At 39.8% G+C, this 21,879-nt stretch overlaps 1 protein-coding gene across 1 annotated transcript in view; it reads left to right on the forward strand.

Moving 5' to 3' along the window:
* The first annotated feature begins 600 nt into the window (after window positions 1-600).
* The window catches only part of MAP3K15 (mitogen-activated protein kinase kinase kinase 15), an 85,988-nt gene continuing 64,709 nt past the window's right edge, over window positions 601-21,879 (forward strand). The window contains exon 1 of the mRNA XM_030475762.1: window positions 601-1,197. Within this exon, the coding sequence (XP_030331622.1) occupies window positions 870-1,197 (328 nt within the window). The 5' untranslated portion in view covers window positions 601-869. The remainder of the gene's footprint in view (window positions 1,198-21,879) is intronic.

The following is a 21,879-nucleotide window of genomic DNA, read 5'->3' on the forward strand; positions in this document are numbered from 1 at the left end:
GGTCGTGGTCTCTTTCGGGTGTGGTGGTGCCCTCTTGACAGCTGGTATATGAGGCAGTGATACAAGGTTAATCACAGCCTTTCACTTTTTCTTGCTGCATGAACCAGCAACTCCTCCCACAGCAACGCCAGCGCTGGGGCTGCTGTCTTCTTTCAGCTGGTAAAAAGATGAGTCAGGAACTGGGATGCTCAAAGTTAATTTTGTTCTTACAAAGAAGCCAGGAGTTGCCACAGAGTTTCTATGAGCTGTTTTTGCCATGGTTGCAAGAGATTTTAAAGAAAAGAGAAGGAATTTAAGGATGAGGTGTTAGCCAAACTTCCGGTGCAGTTTGTCTGTGGAAAAGCTGTGACACAGTGAGTTGAGGGAAGAAAAAGCAGTAGCAGTTTGCCTTTGCTTCTTAAGAACCAGAGCGGCTCTAAGATGCCAGGAGCGGACATACACCCGGGTTATGAGAGGAGCCGGTCGAGAGGCAAATCACGGCAGCCCGTTGGCCTTGACCTAACCCTGTCACCCTCAGAGGAACCCGAGCGGGGCGCACGGTGCCTCCGTGTAAAATAGTAACAGCGGAGTAGCGGGAGGTGCACGAAGGGTACTGCTTGCACGGCGAAGGGCGGGGAAGTAATAAACCAGCCGCAATCGCCTCGACGGTGCTGCCTGTTTCCTCCCTCTCAGTACCGCTTTGGTGGCGGAGGTAAACGGGGCGCTTGTCCCGGGAAGGCACGGCGGGGCTGGAAGAGCCGCCGGGAAGAAGGGAAGGAGCCGCGCCGCCCCGCGCCGCCGGAGTTCGCCCAGCTGCTGGCGATGGGGTGCGGCCCCGCCTGAGAGCACCTGCCGGCAGCCACTGGCTCCCCTCAGCCCTCGACGCCGCCATGGAGAGCCCCGCGGGCGGCAGCGCGGCCGCGGAGCCAGCGCACCCCTGCGAGGAGCCGGAGCTGCCGGCCGCCGTCCCGGCCGAGGTGGCAGGAGGCGGAGAGGCGGCGGAGGTGGGCTCTGCAGCCCTGCGGTCGCGCTGCCTTCGGGCCGTGTACGTGCTGAACGACCCTCCCAAGGTGGGCTCCGGGGCGCGGAGCCCCGAGGCCGGGGCGCGGCAGTGCCTGCTGCGGGCCTGCGAGGCTGAGGGGGCCCAGCTCGGCACCGTCAACTTCGGGGAGCTGGACTTCGGGGAGACGGCAGTGCTGGACGCCTTCTACGACGCGGGTGAGCAGGTTGGGCTGAGGCGGGGCTGCGGGCGGGGGCTCAGGCTCGGCCCTGCCCGGTGCCATCTTCCTAGGCTGTGTGGGGTCCGAGCTGGGAAAGGGTCGGTAAAGGTGGTGCCGGAGAGGTCAGGGAAGAGGGGGAAAGGGGCAAATGTGAGACTGTGGTGCGGGTCTTGAGAAGGTATGGAGACAGGAGAATGGCTGCGAGGGGAACCTCAGGTAATCAGAGCAAGAAGCCTGGTTTTCAGGAGTGTCCTGCACATGGAGGAGGAGAAGGTGTGAGGACAAAAATCTGGCCCTTACACCAGCTCTTTCAGTCACCACCTTGTGATGCCTCAGCAGGACTTTGGCAGGACTGCAGTACCAACCTAGCCTTAAGGAGCAGCAAAACTCTTGCTAATCTGTTTTGCTATGAACCCTCTTATAGCTGGTTGGGAGTGAGGCATAGCATGAAGACAGGCCAGCCAGAAGACTCTGATCTGGCTTGGCCAGATGTTTTGTCTTCAGTGCTCTAACTAAAGCCCTGGACAGTGAAATTGACTTGCATGCAGACAGGATCAGAGTGATCCAGCATTGTTCTGGACAAAGAAGTCTAGAAGCATGCCCTGATGAAGAAGCCTCCTGAGTATTGCCCAGCCTGTCCAGGCTTCAGCTGATGATGGATGTCTGATAGTTCAAAAGAAAGCTGCTGTTCCTACTCATTGAAACTCATCTGGCTGGCTGGGCACTGAGGCAGATAATTGTGAGCTTTTTGAGCAAGCAGAGGAAGCCCCTGAGTCAATAGGTATTATTAAAACTAATCAAAGTGAGCATGTGGACATGTTGCAGACATACTTTTTCTCGTAACTGCACAAGCAGGCGTTGGGAAAGTGGGGAATTCACAGACTCCAAAAAGGGAAAGTCCAGTGTTAAGTCCATGTTGATGTCCATCTTTCACAAGAAGAAACTTTTTTTTGCTCATGAGATGTATTAAAGAACACTTCTTAAAACTTTAGTCTTATTTTAAATTCTCATATGATGATGAGTCCATTTCATCCTCTAATAAGTGACCCAAATACTGAGGATCATTACATCCTTGGTTGTTGTTAAACTTTCCAGTCAGGGGATTTCATTTTATGCCTGCTAGCAAGGTTGGCAAGTGTGTAATAAATATTTTCTTTGTGTGTCTTAGTACACACAAAGTACACAACCACAAAATTTCTTTGTGTGTCACCAGTACTTTTGTAGCCCTTCTGAAGGTAAACATAATAGTGTACACATCAATGCATAATCATTTCTTTGTTTCTACTAATAGTCCTATTAATGTATTATACACACACACTGTATCGAGAGATTGAGACAGTTATTTAAAATGTTTTCTTAAATTGCTGCATTCTGAAGTGAATGGGAATGTGGCCCACCCTTGTAGACTTTTACAATCAAGTCATCTTGTAGGACCAAGATAATTTTATTGGTGATTAATATCACTGCAATAGTAAAGCCCCCTGTTACTGGATACTCCTTGTCCAGGTTTAGTCAGCAAATACTTCATATCATTTTCACTGTCCATTAAAAACTAACTGAATAGTCCTGAACAGGAACTGTTCCAAAGAAGACTGTTCAAAATAGGTTTTGTGTGTATTTCTTTTCAGTAACAACATTTTGATATCAGTAGGGAAGCAATTTTTTAATTGATGTAATGTATGCCTTTGCTTGGCCAAGCTTTTGGTCAAAAGATCCTTTAATGACAAGTTACTTATGTTAAGAAAAACTCAACTGTATTTGCATTAACTTCAATGTTACCCTGAAAATGCAAACTTTCTTAATAAAAAAAGCTGTTAAGTATAAACAATTGTTTTAATAGAGTATTTATTTTGCTCTTATGTTGTTTTAATATTTTAATAAGTAGCTTTTCTAGCATCAACATTTTTAATAGCTTTTTTGTTCTTGTACTGCTGCAGTTACTGTCTCCTATTCAACTGAGTATCTCTGTAGTTCCCTTTTACCTCTTCTAAAAGTAGTCAGGTTGTACTGATGCTTGCCCCATTGAGTTTTCTCAATTTTTAAGGTATATCTAACACTGTTGGTCAGAGAAATAGTCAGAACCTTTAAACTTCTAAAATTTAGACTTATAAAATTATGCTGGCACATTGACCTGAAATGTCTTTATCTTAGTACTTGCAGCTTCATTTCCTCCTACTGCATGCTAGAGATGGGGAAAATTTTGGTTCCCTTAGCAGTGTCCTATGGAGTATTTGCATCTTGTTGCTTCATTCTGCAAAGGGACAAAAAGTATCCATTACACTTTATCTTTATATTCCCTGCCCCACCCCACCCACTTTTTTTTTTTTTTTTTTTTTTTTTGTTGGTGTTGTATTAATTTTATCATTCCTGCATAAGCTAGCAGTGGACCTAAATTTCATATTGGATTCTCATTACCATGGATTTTAAAATGTTCTAGTTCTCATTTTATATATAATGATCTGTCATTGTTCCCTGAGAGTTTTTGTTACATCCTTCTTGTTTTTTTGCTCTGTGTTGTTTATTGGTGGATTATCCCTGCCTCATGTTTTGAATACATATCAAGCTATTATCCAAAAATGCTGAACCTGATAATTGTTCGTTTACATGCAACATTCTTTATCTGTTACCCTGCAGTTTCGTTACTCTTTGCAAAATCAGTCCTTTTTAATTTCTATATTTTGTAGATACAGTTACCATATTATTTTTTCCAGAATATATGTCTGATTGGACTGTTGGCATGTATTCAGTTCTTAATGAAGAACATTAAGAATGAGTTTTAATATGAGCAGTTCTACGGCTCATGATGAACTTTGTGTTAGGAAATTACTATGTGTTTATTTTAAAAGGAAAAAAATCTAAAGAAGTGTTATTACTGCCCATGTAAGACACTGAGCAGATGTTTTCTGTGCTGAAGATATCTATTATAATGTATATTTACTTTCTCTGCACCATGGGCGGATCCTTGAAAAGCAATTCCTTGCTTGAAAAGCAATTCCTTTTGCTTTCTTATGGGAGTAGGAATTCTTGCCTGTAGCCACCTCTTAGTTTGCTAGTTGGAACCTTAACCATCTCCTAACAGTTAAAGACTGAGCAGTGAGGTCCATCTCATTGTGAATAGTGACTATAGACAGTGGTCTTTGCTAAAAGTGCTATCCATTACCCCTTTTCCCCACTCTGATTGAAACTGTAGCCATTTACTCAGAGTCATAAGATGCCTCCCCACCCCAAGTAAGTTTATCTCTCATTTAATATGAATCTATAATACAATGATTCTTGGAATTGGTACCTTCGATGACAACACCAGCAAACTTTAAGGACAGAGTGCAAAGCAAAAGATCAATAGAAACCTCTTTTTCCTGTCTGCAGGCAGACTTTCTAGTAGATGATTTTTCCATAAACCACTGAGGGCTGCAAAACCACCCATATTCCATAATAAGAGTATGTTACCTCTTTTCTCCCTGAGAGTAGTCATTACTCACTCCCCATCATTTGAAATCTTATCATGAATAGAAGTGTGACTTATGCTTTTACCTATTTATTGCAGACCAGCAGGTAATACAGAATGATCTTAAGAAATCACTGAGCTTTCTAAGATGCTTTGGTAAAGGAGAACTACAGCACTTGTGAGAGCAAACTTACAACAAATTGTGTAGTAAGAGCTTGATAACAGAAAGATGAGGCATGTCTGCTCAGTTGGTGCTAGAAGTTCTCAACAAAGTAATTTATGTTGCGGGGATTTGTGTAGATGTGGCACTTAGGGACGCGGTTTAGTGGTGGGCTTTGCAGTACAAAGTTAACAGTTGGACATGATGATCTTAAAGGTCTTTTCCAACCTAAATGATTCTATGATTCTATGTTATGCAGAAGTGGGTGATGGTGTCTACCTAAAAAAGAAGCAACAAGGATGCTTGCATACACTGCCTCTCTGAGCAGAGAGAAGGGCAATATTTTTAGACTGAAAGCCACAGATACCGGGCATTAGGGTGAAGCTTTTTTTCACAAAATAAAAGCAATTTTACACAGGAACAGTGAGCCTGCAGGCTGAGGATTTTATAAATTCTTCAGAATTATCCCATGCAGAAAATCAAACTACAGGCATTCATAAACAGCTTAAGAGGCATGAAAAGGTGAGCGTGGCTTGGTTAGTGATGTTACAGGTAGAGTGATTTGGCCTCTTTGTGCTCTTACCATAGCTGCAAAAGATATTTCTGTTCTAAATGTACTAAGAAAGCAAACAAATGTCCAGTTACATGTCTGACCTGTACCTATGGAAGGGTGATGCTAGATAGAAAGAGATTTGGCTACAGTGTTAAGTGAAGGACTGGCCTCTACAGTTGTGTGAATTTTGGATGGTCTTCTTTTGATTCTGTGCAATTGTGTTTCTGTAGCTGATTGTCGTTTTACCTCATGAGGGATGTACGGTAATCCATTCTGAGGCTTGGAATATTTCTTTGACCATTTGATTACAGCATTTAGAAACAACTGCAGTTACTGAAGCCGGCAGGATGAAAGATGACTGAAAGGAAGACAAGCTAGAGAGAGAGACTGGAGTACTGAGGAATAAAGCTAAAAGTTTGCCTGAGGAAAAACAAGTATTCCTCTGACAGTTCAAGGAAATATGTCAGATCATTTGTGAGTACAGTGGAATATCTTGAAGTCTGTTTCTGTTGTTTTGCTACATATGAACTTCTCCAATCAACATCCTGCAGGATGAGACAGTCCCAAAATGCATTGTCTGATACCTGTCTCCGCAGTCCCATCTTCAAGCAGAGTCAGACTTGGGAGGGGGCCCAGACAGAGACCGAAACACAGATCCTCCTTACTTCCGTGCCATAGTTGAACCCCTCTTAACCTAACCCTAATTTCTTGTCCCTGAAAATCTTTTCCTTCATGTTACACCACAAACGGGGAAGGAGGAAATGCATGTTCTGGATTCTAAGTTTCAGGCTCTGGCAGCCACTGAAGGAATCATCCTTGCTTATATCCAGCTGCCTGCCCTGAAGCCCTCTGCCCTCTGAAGGCTAGTGCCCCCACTTCAGAACTGGCAGGGATGCTTCAACTTCTCCAGCCCAAAGGCTAGTATGTCAGGGTACAGTAAACATTTTTCACTAGTGTAAGATAATATATGGCCTGGTAAGTAGTGTAGCTGAGCTGGAGGCACATGCTTGTCTTGCTGTCTGCTGCAGGAAATGTAATCTCTGACAGGAAGGTGAGGATGACGGCGAAGGGCAATAACTTCTTAAATAAACTTGGACAAACCTTCCTGCTGCAATTTGTCTTTGCCCCTGGGTGTGACAGTGAGCAGTGGGGAAGGGGTTAAGGGTTAGCTCTCTGATGCTTACCTAAGCAGGCAGGATTTGCCATTTTTCTGAGGAATACTTCACATTTTTTTCTTTCCTTTCTTACCCCTGCAACTGGCTCAATGGCTAGGAGTGTATTTGCTTTAAATCTTGGGAGATGTATATGCCACAGAACACAGAAACGTGAAGATAAGTAAACCAACCATCTTCAGAATGGGAAGGTGGTGACTGAAAGGCTAGGGCTGGCTAAGTTGGATATTATGCTGCTTTAGTACAATGACAGAGCTTTTATCTCTGTGTAGTACTGCACAGCTAGATCAACTGCAGGCGTCTCCAGCAAAGCTCTGCATTGTGCCATTTCCGATAAGAAGACCTTGTAATACACCAGTATTGTAATTCTTTTCTATCCAAGTGTATGAGGTGAGTTTTAAATGACAGTAACATACCCGATGCAATCTATCAAGTCTATATTTTACTCTGTTATATCTCAGCTGCTGTGTCACATGCGGTATATTCAAGAGGTATATTTTGATTTAATGATACTAGTTGGGGTCAATTTCCAACATGAAATCTTCTTGCAAAAACGCTTATTTGTGTTCAGAGGTTTGTGTGCTTTTGCTCAACAGTGGAGAGCATTATTTTCTACCTTTCACCTCTGTAAAATGGATTTGTATCAACCCTGTTGCTTTTCTCATGTGTAACCAGAAAGGCTACACTTTGGTTTAGCTTGCTTGTATTCTATGAAATAGCTCCTTTAGTGTCAGTTGAACAAGCTTAGAATCATGCAAATAAATAACCATACATTGGTTATGTAAATAAATAACCATAAGTAGGTTAGGCGGAATTCATTAACTTTCCTTTGGTATATTGCCATGGGCCAAACACAGGATCAGAGCTGTATTCACAGAATGATGAAGATTTTAAAAACAAAAAGAAGAAATATACCTTGATTCTCTGATGGAGAGATTCTGGTTTATTATTTCCCCTTTTGGAAATAACATCTTTCTTTAGTTGTGATGGGTCATATGGAAGGAAATACTGAAAATCTAAACCCGCAAGTCCTACCTTTTAATGAAGCTTTGAATGAAGTCATTTGCATCTCTCAAAATCTGGTGCTAACAATGCAAATTTGGACTTCTTTTATTGATCAAAGGTGAGATTATGTACATGTGCATGCACTGTCTGTGCAAAGTGACTCATTTCTGTGCCATGACTTTTAGATAAAGAAAAAAAAAAAAAAGAATGCAGGGTTTTTCTTTCTTCATCTGCATGAAAAAAAAATCAATAACACAACCAAAACCCAGCCTACCTCTGTCTATTTTCTCTACTTGTCTTTCTCTCCTCCTGAGCTTAAAATTAAATCTAAGAAGGCTTCCCAGAATCTGACTGTGAACTCTGTGTCACTGGGGTTTGTACATAGGAACACATCAGATGATTTCTAGGTGTTGAATCAGCTAAGAAGGAATCTTCCTGAATAGAATACAAATTGTATGTGTTTCTGTTTTGTTTTAATTTACTCTACGCATAATATTTTCCACTGTATGATTAAAAGTCTTATTGATTCTCACTAAATAGGCTTATTTAGAAGCTTTTACATCCATTATAGCCATTACAAATTATTTAGAAAAGTTGAATTTTTAGGGTTATTCTGAAGAGATGAATGACTGCATCTATCTTGAGCTACCTTTGATCTGAAGATCAATTACTGTCACACTTATGGCCGTTAAAAACACTGCAGTTAAGGTTGTTTTAAATTTTTTTTGTATTTTAAATTAAATATTAAATATCTTGGGGGAAGTTAAACTTTTCTGCAGCATTTTGTGGAATTCTTCAAATAAGTAAATATTGTTCTGATTACTGATAGGAGGGGGGAAAAAGCCGCCATGCTGTCTACGCATATCAGTCAGCAAACTCTCAAGGACACTTTTTTGTTTTGTTTAAGAATGATATAGAAACATATTTTTCAATATAGTTCCTAAGTCACTCTGAAGGAAGCCGCTGTGCCATTTGACCATGAGATGCTGGAAAGCAGATCTCTGGTTCTGCCTTGTTGCATTTCAAGCTGACTTTCAGTGACATGAGATTGCATCCGAAGAGAAGCTGTAAATGATGCTGACAGGCTTGAGTCATTCAGGGGGGGCACATGAGGCTGCTGGTGTTGGACCCTCGTTCCTGGCCGCTCATCCCCTTTGCAGTGATTGTGTGCTTGTTCCGTCTTGCCGCTGTGTGTAGCATATTCTTCTTAGGTTTAAGAATTGCTTTTGTAACACCTGATGTCATACAATTAAGGGTCTTTTTTTAAAAAAGAAAGAAGAAATATTGCTTATGTGGGTTAATTACATTGCTGTAATTTCCATCCTCCCATAATTACGATAGATAGGCAGTAGCTTATTGTATGTTTTGCAATCCTGTTCTTTTATCAGTGTAATCATACATTTCTTTTTTAATCATCAAATTACACTTGCATGTTAAAAATTGTTGATGTGTTGCCTCGTTAAAAAGTAACTAATATTCCTAGTTTGCAGACATTAAAGTTTGAGGTAAAGCTCTTCTGATGTGTAAGGAGTTGGTGCAGAACTCGGGTGAGAACTCCAGACTTTTTGGCTTCCTCTGTATTCTGCGTATAAGATGGCCTCACATTCAAACAAACTGACTGAAAATGTTTGTTCCATTGATACTTGGGGCATACTGCTGCTTCCATGAACATGAAGGAGCAGCCCCGTGGTGGTTGCTTGGCCTAGCTGCTGCCTCTTTTCACGCTACAGTAGTGTTATGTAGCTGAAATTAGGCAGTCAAGATAGGTGCAGGATCTTAGGAGGACCTCAACACGGTCTGCCACTTGCAGATGAAATTTGTGAATGTGGTAGGCTCTGTTTTCCTTGCAACTTCAGCACGGATGTGAATGGCTTTAGCCTCAGACTACCTTTGAACAACAATGTGGGTGCCTGAGGCTGAGCCAAGAGGGGGAGCGCAGCTGTTGCTTTATTGTGCTCCCTGGCACAGGCTTGCAGCAAAGAGCATAGTGCTGGTCTCTGCTGAGGTCAGGGTGATTCAGCTGGCAGCTGATGGGTCAAGCATGTCCCACAGCATGATTTCACCAAGCCTGTCATCTTTCTCTCAGGAGTGCTACAAGTACCTTCACCTTTCCCTGGGAGGTTGGCGTGGCTATAAAGGTATGCCAGGAGCAGAAACAGCATCACTGTAGTCTGCAAGGAGGGACCCAAACCTGGGACGTGAATTCTGACACGTGAAAGTATTGGATCACTTTGTCATAATAAACTGTGCTTGCTTTTTTTTATCTTTCATAATATTCAGCCTGACAGGGTAAATGATTCTGCTGTGGTGTTCAAGGTGGTAGAACTGAAACTTTTCAGGTATTCTCTGAGTGTTTAAACTTTGGTATAAGCCCGTAAAGATCCCAGCCTTAGTAAGCATGGACTTTCATTGACTGAAGTGGGCTCTGATGACAGGCACAAATCCAAACCAGTAATGATACTTAAGGCTGCTGATCTGGAATGGTATAGCAAAATCCAGTATTAAAGGCAGTGCTCTAGTTTATCATAGCTGAACTTGTGAGTATGTAGTTGTGTCTACAGTAGTATATACTAGTTCTATGCTTAAGTTATATTTAAAAATTCTTCAGTATCTCTTTAAAGAAAGAAACAAAGGGTAGTTGTAAATACAACCATCTTCAAGAACTTTTTAACCTTTTTTCACTCAGTACAACATTTTTTTGTTTTATTTTGTATCAAGTTATGGAAGGAAATGTCTAGACTCTCTGCTGTTTACGTTTTTGATTCTCCTGTTTAGGAAAACATGTTGTCATGCACAGAACTGCAGCTCAACCACTGATGGTCACTGGCCTCTCAAAGATTTGAAAAATGTTGTTCACACGATATTTAAAGCTTTTGAAGTCTAAGCCCAAAGTGCATTAGTTCCAGAAAACAAGCAAACTCCCATGTAAATGAGCATGATAATGAGCTTTCACTAAAATTCTTCAGTTTTCTACTGCTGCCAGCAGTGCTTTTCACGAACTGTAGTACTCCATTGCCTCCAGGCCTGTCAAAACCAGTTGTAGATTCATGAAACTGATTGTGGGGAAAATAACAGGGACTACTTTGCTTACAATTGAGACAATGACTTATTTGTTACTTCACTGCTATTCCCTCTCCTCTCTCCCTTTAAATTTGTTTCAAATATTTAGCAGCTAGCTCAGCCTGAAGAAATTGTATTGAATCAATTGTCTTTGCCTCAGCAATCATGGAAAGGCTGCAGGTTTTATCTAATGCAGAAAAATGTCTGCCTGTAATAGTTTCATTCAGGTGAGACTAGCTGCATTAACTCTCCTGTTGCTGCCTTTCACTCACAGCAATTGCAGAAAGGCCAGGTTGGATGCAGCTTTGGGCAACCTGGCCTAGCAGGAGGTGTCCTTGCCCATGGCAAGGGGTTGGAACTAGATGAGCTTTAAGGTCCCCTCCAACACAAACTGTTCCATCATTCTATGATTCTATAAAAGACAAAAAAGCTGCTTTTTTTTTTTTTTTTAATACTGCTTATTTTTGTGTGTTGAGGGGAAGGATTTCTTGTTAGTTTTGCCTTTCCTCTGAGAGCAACAAGATGAAACTGGAGTTGGGAATTGGTAAATAAAACCAGTAGAAGGCTGTGTTCTGTCTATGTGTTTCTTTCCAACAGTGCTCGACCAATCATCTGTGCTGCTCTAATCTTAGTCAATTATAAAAATTTGCAGGAGAAAAGCTAATGTTTACAATGGAGTTACTGTTTGGCATTAGGTTTCCTTATCTAGCTGAGCTTCTATGTGCATAATCCTGTTTAACAAAGGAATTGTCTGTTTTTATCAGCATCATCTCTGTCTGTGGAACTGATTTATTCGTTTCAGATATTTTCTTTGTAAATGGATACTTGATGTGCTTCAGTCTTTTTAAATCCAGTTTGAGAAAAGGACAGGATTACCAAGCTCAAAGTTAGATATTGTGCCTGTTCCTATTGGTATTCATGGTCTCTAAGATTACTCATGAGTTATGAGTTGTTGTCAGGTCGAGAAAGTATCCAAATCAGAACGAGAGATAGTCTGAAAATGGTTGAGATAGATTTTTTTTGTTTGTTTGTTTGTTTTCATGGTAACTAAGTTTCAGAGTTGATAAACAGACATGTTTGCTTATTATAATAACTGCAGAACAAAACTAGGTAAATCATATTGTTTTTGGAAAATCAGAAACTGCCTTGACTTTCTGGATTGTAATCAAGGCACAAAAGAATGACTGATTTTTTGATTTTTTTTTTTTTTTTTTTTACCCTTTAATGTGTCTTCAGATTCCTTGTTTTGCAGTAATGATTGCCTCTGAGAAGATACTTCTGAGAATAAGTTTAGTTCCTTAAGTTTTGGTATTTTGGACAATTTTAAAGATGGGTATTCAGAATTCATGATCTTAAACCTAAATTTTCTTGTATATTCCTACATTCACAAGGAACAGATTAGCAACGTACTGTTGAGCCCTTCAAATTGAGTTTCCATCTATAGCCTCTGAAAGTGGTGGCAGTTGCTATGTCATCCTGTCTGTTTAATAAATCTGTGGGGCCTTAGATCTCACTATGGTAGTTACTCAGCCCTAGCTTTGACTTGTCTTTCAGCAAAGCTGATAAATCTTTAAGGATTCATGGAAAATGAATGCTGTAATGTGTCAAACAGATCCCCTCCTCCTTCTGGAGCATATGCTGCTATTCATGAAAATACTCACTGCTGCCATACTCCCTGAGCACTTCCAACAAATCCTTTGAAAAAATACACTCATTTAGTCTTGTCTTGCAAGCCTAATACTTAATTCCAGCTAGGGAACAGCAGCTAAACTCTAGTTCCAAAGGAAAAAGCAGTAAGTGTCCACTTTCAACAACATTTGATATCATCTGATTGCCTGGAGGTCTCCTAGTCATACTGCAGTCCAGAACACAGTAAAAACGATGGCTCTAATGGTGAGGCGGCAGCTTTGTGGTTGGTCTGGCCACAAACAAGAACTCTGTTGTAAAAGCACAGTCCCAGTTTTCCGGCTTGGTCCATAACTACATGGCAATCTCTCAGGGCACTGACTCCAGATATTCTCCAGCAGAAATCAGTGAATGTGACTAGAAATATCCTTTCTTTGGAAGCAGCACAAGCAGGGAATTACGTTCTGTCTTCTTTCGTGTCTTTGAGATTGGTACATCATGAGATCTACTCAGTTACTAAAGAGCATTCCACTGGTGCTTATTTTTTACACACACAGTTAATACCATTGCTGTGATTATGAGAACTTAATCTTTGCATGAAGGCTAGTGTAGTCAAGTAAAATCAGACAATATCTGAACTGATGGGAAGAATCTGCTGTTGTATGCTGAAGGTACACAGCCCATGAGCATCAAAATTTCCCAGGACTCTGTACCTGTATCTCAGGACTTGATATAGAATCATGGAATCATAGCATAGTTAGGGTTGGAAAGGACCTTAAGATCATGAAGTTCCACCCACCCTGCCATGGGCAGGGACACCTCACACTAAACCACAGATTTCCAAAACTTTTTCTTAGAAACTGCTTGCCATCTGAAAACTCACTGCAGTCATTCATGTATTTTTTTCCTTATTGCATTTGAAACTGTGCTTGTAAAACCAGCACACAGACTCTAGTGACAGAAAATTCAGTGCTCTCCCTGTTCCATGGCTCAAGCTTTATTTACAGGCTTTGGCCTCTAAGTTCTTCCAATCCTTTGCAATTGGCTTTTTCTGGCAGTTTACAGTTATAAACTAATTTGCAGAGTGACCAATATAACAAACATTAGAGTTTTTTTTCACTACTGAATTCTGATCTGTGAATTATAATACACTATGTTGTGATTGCTTGGGCAATGCAGATTAGTGGTCCTAGGGTGAATATGCATGAACCTGAGGTAAAGCAGTCTCTTAGTATTATGGCTTGGCACCCATCATCTCTACAATGAGGTGCAATACACAGAATTCATAAATCTTCAAAAGGGAAAATTTACTCAGTAGAAGAGCTTGCTCACTGCTTCTAAGCCCTCTCCTCCCCCCCTTTCTTTTTTAAAAATTAATAATTTATTTATTCTTTTTTTCTGATCATCCCCAAGTCTGACTATGGTCTTTCCTCAAAATTAGAAGAAAAAGATGTTCCATCAAGAAGTGCCAGAGATTTCATGAAATCTGTTTGGGACTTTACTCATAGATTGCTGATTCATACAGCAGTGTAAAAACTTAAGCTGTGGATTCAGTTTCAAAACAATACTTGTAGGGTTAAATTTGTAAGGAAAAAGTTAAGAGAAAAGAACACACCCCTGAACATTTAGATGGACATATTGTCAGCACTCATGCTGGGATTGATGTTGTGACAACTTGGCATGTATGTATATTTTGAGGTGAACCAACTTACACTACATTTAATAAATGCTGGAGATGATGTTTAGAGGCTTGTTGTAAAATCACCGTTTCCTATGACTCATTGTGTCTGATGAATCACAGATTGGAAATAGTAATATTCCTCTGACTCTACAGAATTCCCATGATGATGAGCTTTGGGCATCTTTTAGTTATAATATCAGTTAAAGTAGGGAAACCTAGAATGGATCTGCTGTGGTAACAAATATCTGTCTTCACGCTTAATATTTCCTGTCTACATGCTAGAAGTAATAATGTGTTCTTTATTTACAGGATAGTTATAGGTTAGGCAGATAATGGTGATGACTTGCTTTGGAAAGACCAGCTTCTACTGAAATTCTAGATTTTATTGATCATTACTTAGCTCCTTAAAATAGATTGTTCTCATTTTTTAATGAATGTTGCCAATTTTTGAAATTACAGTGTTCAGTGGTACATAAGGATTTTTTCAGTAGCACATGCAGTTTTTTAGGCTGGCACATAAAGCTTGTACTGTTTACAGGAAAGATAAAATTGCAGGTTGAGTCCACATCTGAGTGCAACTCTCTTGGCTCAAGGTGGATGCTGTGGCTTTATGTAAACTCTGTTTTCATTTGCACTTTAATAATACTGCCTTTCCTCAATTAACATTTTCTCGTTGCATAATTTATTGTAGTTTTATATGGATCCTAAATGACAGCCTTGGGAGTCTATCAATATAAAGAGGAAATGTGTAATCTATTTATGACGTGGGATACCTTAGTTTAGTACATATATTTGGGAAAAATGAGAGATTCAGAATAGGAAAGTCTCTTTTATCCTTGTAGGCTGTATTTTTAATTCTTAGAAAAAAGAAAGGTCTTAACCTAGATTTATGAGCTTTAGTGTACTGAAATCTATTTTCTTTCCATTGTAGTGCCTTTCATTTTGATTACTTTTCTTCTCTCTTACATTTCTTTGGGCAGAAGATAAAGCTCAGCATATTTTTTTTTTTTCCCCAAGTGTTTTTGATATATGTTATTGGCCTGTGTGTGACCTATTGGAGGTGTGCAGATTTGGCAGGCTTTTTCTGCTCCCAGCCAAGGTATTCAACATTAAATGATGGGTGACTCTCAAGTGATTTAGTTTGGATAAATGTCTAAAAGTTTGGAGCTTATCTAAACCTACTTTGCCTAGAAATTGATTTGCCTGTAGTTGGGGAGGAAGGGACAGCATTTCTTGTTGAATTTCATACTCTTCTTAATTTCACTTAGGCCAGATTATCCCATAAGCAATCTTCTTACTTTTTTTTTTTTTTTTTTGATGTTTCCTTCCCTTTCATTGCCTTTTATGACCCAGTCTAGGAAGTGCAAAGGTGTAGGAGAAGTTAAATAAAGTTCACCTTTCTCATCTCTCCCCCCCAAACTACACACAAGGTTCAAATTAGGTTCAGGCTTGGAGTGTTTTTTCTGTATGCTCTCTCAACTGGCTAGCTCAGCTTTAGGAAATAATCTCATGTGACACTTGGCACACTGCTAGTGTGACAGGCAAGAGTGAAGTGCCTGTTTTTAATTTACTCTGCTTTTTCTTTTCTTCTCTGTTGTTAAGTAGGGCAGAGAAATGACAGATCCTGTAGAATTAGTATGTTCTTCAGTTTGCAGAGAAATTTTAGGAAATAATGTTATCCTTAATGACCCGGCATAGTGAAAATATATGATGTGAGACATCTACTCATTATGGCTGTCTAGCATCTATGTCAAACTTTATAATACACTAAGATCATATAAACAGGGAAAATTACTGAGCAGGTATCTTTCTCAGATCATCTGTGATGGGTAAGTATTTTTGTAGTGTCCTGGATACATAGATTTTGAAGTCTTTTTCAATCAATGATAATGAATTTGGGAAAAAGTGAGAAGTGAGTGGCTTCTGGATTCTTCGTTTGCCTAATGTCTCTGAATAACTAAAAGGGAAACAACTGCAAATTGTTTAAATACTCTTTGAAAAGTTCTGAATTCTGCTGCTTTAGTATTCATTTGGGTATAAAGATTGAATGAGCACACAGGAATGCACATACCTGTCTTTCTTGAGATAGGATTCAGGCATATTGATTGTTTTGCAGATAGAAGACTACAGATGCTAAATCAAAGACTATTTTCATTGTAACTCATGCCAAAGGACAACTGGATGGTAGAAGGGAATAGCTTAAGTAAAATATCAGGAATTTTTTTCTCTCTAAAGGCATTTGGTTTATTACAAACTGTCTTTAAAATGAGGGCCCTGTTTTTCAAAGCCACTTTTCGTGTTCTAGTAGGGTACTTTTGGTTTTTATTTTTTTCTCCCTTGAAAATCAGAATCTTCGTAACTGTATAGTCACCAAGTCCACCTCTGTAATGTCACTTTATGTAACTAGGGTAGCATCACGCAGCAGCTGCGGGGTAGAAAGAAGCAGGATAGAACTCAGTTTCACAGGCAATCATTCAGCTGCTTAAGCCATGATAATGCCCTTCCTGCAGTCTTGTCAGCCTCTGTCATGGTGCCACTGCTCATCCTGTGCAGCCACTCAAGCAAGTTGGAACTGCTTTGTTCACCACACACCCCACAGTTGCTTGTCTGCTATGAGCTGTGGTGTTTAAAACAAGTTTCTTAGAATGTTAAGATTCTTCAGCATATTTTAATAATAATTAGGCAGTGAGTATACAGTATTTCGCACTATATATTGGCTTTTTAAAGGAAGAATTATTTTTCCTGAAACTTATGGTGACTAATAGTTATTGCTTTTTACATGACATGGTCAAATGATGAAATGATGGACGTCAACCTGTAATAGCAAATTGCCTTAATTTCCCAGTTTTTTTTTTTTTTGCTTCTGTTGGGTGCATGCTTATAAGGTTTAAATAACAGCCACTATAAATTAAACTATTTGTTTGGGCACTCAAGAAATACTGTCATAAAGCAGTATGGATGACCATATCTGAGGTGTTTGTGTACTATCTCAGCCCAGAGTCTTTTCTACTACTTACACCATTGGATATTTTAGTTACAGATGCAAGTGTGTTGTATTATATGATATGTAAAAATTGAGTTTTCATGAAATTAAGTTCTTAACCTTTATTTCTTCCAATTTTTGTAAAGTCTAACAGTTTCTTAAAGTACTTTTCCAGGAAGCTGGCAAGAATCTGGTAGCTGATACCACTCACAGGACTGATAAGCTGCAGTGAAAGAGCTTCTATCTACTAACGTGCTAGCACAAAGTTAGGCAGGAATTATCAAACTAAATATAGGTTAGGGGATAAGGAGAGGTTAGAATGGGAAGAGAGAGAACCAGAGACCTTGGGTCATGCGAAAGAGGTAGGAGTTGCAGGCCGGCATAAGCATTCATCTGCTTGACCATGAAACTTTAGCTCAAACGGCTAAGATTCAGGTGATGAAATCTCTCTCAGCTTCTAACCTGGGAGCTTGAAGGCTGTAATTTTACAAAGAAATGTTATAAACATTGATCTCTTGTTCATTTATTGGCAGTGTGCAGACCTTGACAGGACCCATCTGATATAATTGTGGTTGGTAGCCACAGATCTGTGACTTTGATTGTGTGATCTCTCACACCACTGTGAATTAGCTCCCTCACACTTGAGGCTATGTTATTCCCAGGACCTCGGAATCTATGGTATGAAAGTTAAAGTCTGTTACTAGCTTTAGTATGAATGTCTTACAGGGAAATGTAATGCTTCTATTTGACTTGAAGGTAATTTTATTGAGAATTTAACTTGTTTATAAACTTCATCCACAGGCCAGGAGGCTATAGTCAGTGCTTCAACATAACTAAACAATCAGATCATGAGAGTAGCAGAAAAGACTTCAGGGTGAGATAATACTTGCATAAAAGTCTCTTAAAGAACAGTCATCCACGCAGTTGTATAATCATTTATTGAGTGCCAAAACAAACGTAAGCTGGAATTCAGAATTGTGCTCCCAGCTTACAGAGAGCTCAAGAAAGACTTAGGTGTTTCAAAGGCTCCTTTGGAAATCTTAGCTGAGGGTTTGAATTGTGGCAATCCAAACTTTTCTTTGTCACAGGCAGAGAGACTGATGAGAAAGAATGGTAAACCTTCTTTGTTGGCCACAAATTCATTGGTCAGCTGGTGGGAACATCTGCGGGGAAAAATCTGCTGAGATGATGGTATTCTTGACTGAAATGCCTTAATGGTTAATGAAATATTTTCAAGGCTCCATGGAAGGGGTTCATAGAACTGAACACCTTGAGTATGAGTGTCTGCAATTGGCTTTGGCTCCCCTCATAGTTAGTGGAAAGAAACGGGTGCTTCTAGGCTGTAATTAATCTCATCCTAAAGTAGACTTCTGACAGTTTAGACAAATGGTGCTCTAAAAGTGCTTTCCCTCTTTCTGTGTTAAAAATGAAGGGAGTGAGACCAAACATCTCCCTTGTGACCCTGCCCAATTCACTGCTGAACTCTTAGCTTTGGAGCGAGCAGTGTTTCATGAGGCTCAGTGTTTCATAAAGAGTATTTCCAGACTGCCCAACTCATTTGACAAATTTCTGTTTTGGTGCTTGGAAGTACTAAGACTTCTTAATTTGGCATGAGAGGATGTTTAACATTGGCCAGAAAAATAAGTTCTCCAACAGAGTCCCAGAAATGACTGGGTTGTTTCTAATTAAATCTTTTATAAAGATAAAAACAACAACCTGAAGCAAAGACTGGTGAAGTTAAAAAGGACTGAAAACAAAGCTTTGTCATGGAAAACATTAAGCAACTTCTAAGCTTAGGCATACACCCTTTACAGTGAATTATTGATTTCTTAACTTCTGCAATTCAGTATTGCAAGAAAAGTTCTTTGAGGATTAGTTCGTTTCCTTCTTTCCCTGAACTGCCAATCGTACAAAAAAAAAAAAAAAATTCTGCTGACTTCTGAATGACAGGTTATTTTCAGGTGTTTCACTATTCCAGTCATACAGTATTTTTCTCCTTCATACTTGTGCAAAAACACTGAAATGCATTCTAAGTTTGGATGCCTTATGTATTACATTAACTGCATAACTTTTCTTCCCACCCCAGTTCTTGTGGGTGCTGGGTGTATTTTGTTTTGGCAGAGTTGAGACACTCCCTTTAAAGATCACTTGTAGAAATAAGAAGCACAGGCATGCTCTTGACACAGTTTTTGCTTTTCAGGATCAGTAGAACTGCATTCTTTTTTAATGTAGTGCCTCGCCTTGTTTAAAACTCAGTTTTACTGTGAATTTAATTATATTTAAGAAACATCTGATAAGTTTCTTAAAGCATTTGCTTTTGGTATCCAAAGTTTTTGGAAGAATCCTTTCTTCCATTTAACAAAAAAGTTCTTAATATGCAATTGCAGGGCAAAGAATTGAAAGCTTCAGGTGATGTTTCTAATGAATAAGGAAACCCCAACACATAAAAATAAATGAGAACTCGGGTTACAGAGCAACCCCAGAACTGGCAGTGCTGCTCACCAGCTGTCATTCTATTCCTTTTAACTAACGTGCAGTTTCCTGGATGATTTAATTTTTGGAACAGATGGTTATTTTGATATTAAGGAATATATATCAATTATAAATATGGCACAAATACTTGGTTATGGTTTACAAAAATGAATAGCTTTAGACACTAATTTCTCCTGAGTCTCAATAAATGCCATTGGAGCATGAAAAATATGTTCTAGTTCTATTTTTAATGTGTGATCCATGTACTTGAGGACAGATGAAAGATGCCGTATCTGAGTACAACTGTAAAGTAACACCACAGTGCTAACATGATTAGTGGCTGTAATGTTTGGGTCTGAATGTCACCCTGTTGTGGAGTTTGTGTGAAATAGGTACTCATACAGAAATATGAAAGCCAGAGATGAGCAGTGTTCCCTCAGTCTTGTCCATTCTGTTGTTTTAGATGGTTGTCCAATTTTCACTGTACCCTGAGGGCTAATTTTGCTAGATGGGAATTGCCAGTAAATTTTATGATGTCTTATGTTACTAAGACAGCCTAAGACTAAAATTTTCAGATGTTGTTGACAAAGGCTGGTATTTGAAATTGAAAAGGACAAAAGGTTACAGGTGGGAACTGATCTCATGAACAATAAGTGTCTTTCTGGTTATGACTAAAGTAAATATTTAAAATAAACACGGGTTTTGTATTCCTTACCTACATTAAAATGCTTTCAGGCTCTGTGTACATGTTGCTTGCATTTATTACTGGTTTCACTACAGCTACCTGTGCCTCCATTTCTTCCACACTGGATTATTCTGCTGGTTGTTTCTTTGGACTTCACATTTTGCCACCAGTGAGATGGCTATCCAAAACGTGCTCATTCCTGTGCCATTTGGGGCTGCTGGATGTTCTTCCAAGTGGTTTAAATAGAAACTGTATGAGGCACTTTTGTGACCTGTACATGATAAACAAGTGTACCAGCTTCCTTACCTGCACTTTTAGAGCCTAATCCAGGCTATGGCTTTGCTTGGTAAATTCTAACCATTCTGGTAGTTTAAAAGCTGCTGTATTTCCAGCTTTTTGCCTTGGGAGCTGAGAGGCGTGAGTTTGAATGCTCCAAATTTTTTAGGTGTGTAGGAAGTGGGAAGATGCCTTTCGGGGCCATGTGAAAAGACTCCCTAGCATGCACCCAAATGCTGCGGTTAGAAACAGGCTTGGTTATCAACTCTTCTTCCTCTTCCTCCTCTATGTGAACGTGCCCGCTTTCCAAACGAAGGCAGTGGGTCAGCTGAATTGGCCTGAGCAGTGCCAGCTGGACCACTTTGCTTAATGCAGCTGTTTCCAGATCTGTGTCTGGAGGCGGGACACTGCCAGTTTTAATGTGTTTGTGTGTTAAGTGGAGCAAAGCAATCGTCCTAATTGTTGCAGTTAGTAATGCTGCCATGTAATGGAAAGGCTCATCTGAAAATTGAAGTTTTTTCAGTTTCCTAGGAACAGTGGGGCTCTGGATTTGCCTGGTAATTTCAGGAAAATTATTTAGCAGCCTACTTTCCTTAGTCAAGAATGCTGCTTCTGCTCAGCTAATACATAGTTGAAATTACTTCTTCAGCACTCAACGGTATGCATATTCACAGAGCAGAATGACGTCATGTGAAAGGATGTGAAACTGCTTTCCAGAGCAAGATCTGACACACAGGAAGGAAGGAACGTAAAAGAAAGGTCTGACTTTCCTCCTTGGGTTTGCTGTTCTGGTAATATTGGCTTTTATAAGGGCCCCAATTGTTAGCCTTTTTTTCCTTAACTTCCATTTTGCTAGGTAAGGGGAGCAGAACTAATACTTTTTGGTGTGTGGTGCACCTTTCTCACCAATAGATCATTTTGTAACATAGAACCTGTGGCAGATGAAGTTATGATTAAAGCCACAGCTGAGTGAAAGGCAAAGAACAAGCTCGGACTGACAACACTAATTAAAGGTGCTGCCCTGTTCTTGATAAAACAGCGCATGCCTGAAATTGCCACTTTACAACTGTCCTTTTGTTTTCTGGAGCAAGCAAATGATGGACAAGCACATTTCAGAATTTTTGCCATTTGATGCCCAGATTTTCAGAATTCCTAAAGCACTTAACAAATCTATTAGGGCTGTCAAGAGTGAGATATATTTAAGTTTAGATTTTGCTTCATTTTATAATCAGAGTGGGTGTGGATGGCACACACCAGAGACTAATTTTGTCTGTTATCTTCCCAAAATAAAAATAATTTTAAAATAGTGAATTAAAAATTATTTGCCCAATATTAAAGTTGTCTTCTTTTTCCAATTTGTGATTAGTGTCATTAATAAAACCATGAGATCTCACTGCTTTTTCTTCAGCTCTTACTATATGTGAACAGAAAAAAAATCTTTTTTCCCAAATTAATAGGAGTGTTTACTCCTAATTTAATTCTTAGATTTCCTGTCCTTTGAGTTCTCAGTTCCTTTGGCTTGCCTGTGAACTAAAAACTCTTTCCAAAGGAAGTGCCCTCAC

The sequence above is a fragment of the Strigops habroptila genome, chromosome 2, assembly GCF_004027225.2.
Source record: "Strigops habroptila isolate Jane chromosome 2, bStrHab1.2.pri, whole genome shotgun sequence".
NCBI classification, from domain to species: domain Eukaryota; kingdom Metazoa; phylum Chordata; class Aves; order Psittaciformes; family Psittacidae; genus Strigops; species Strigops habroptila.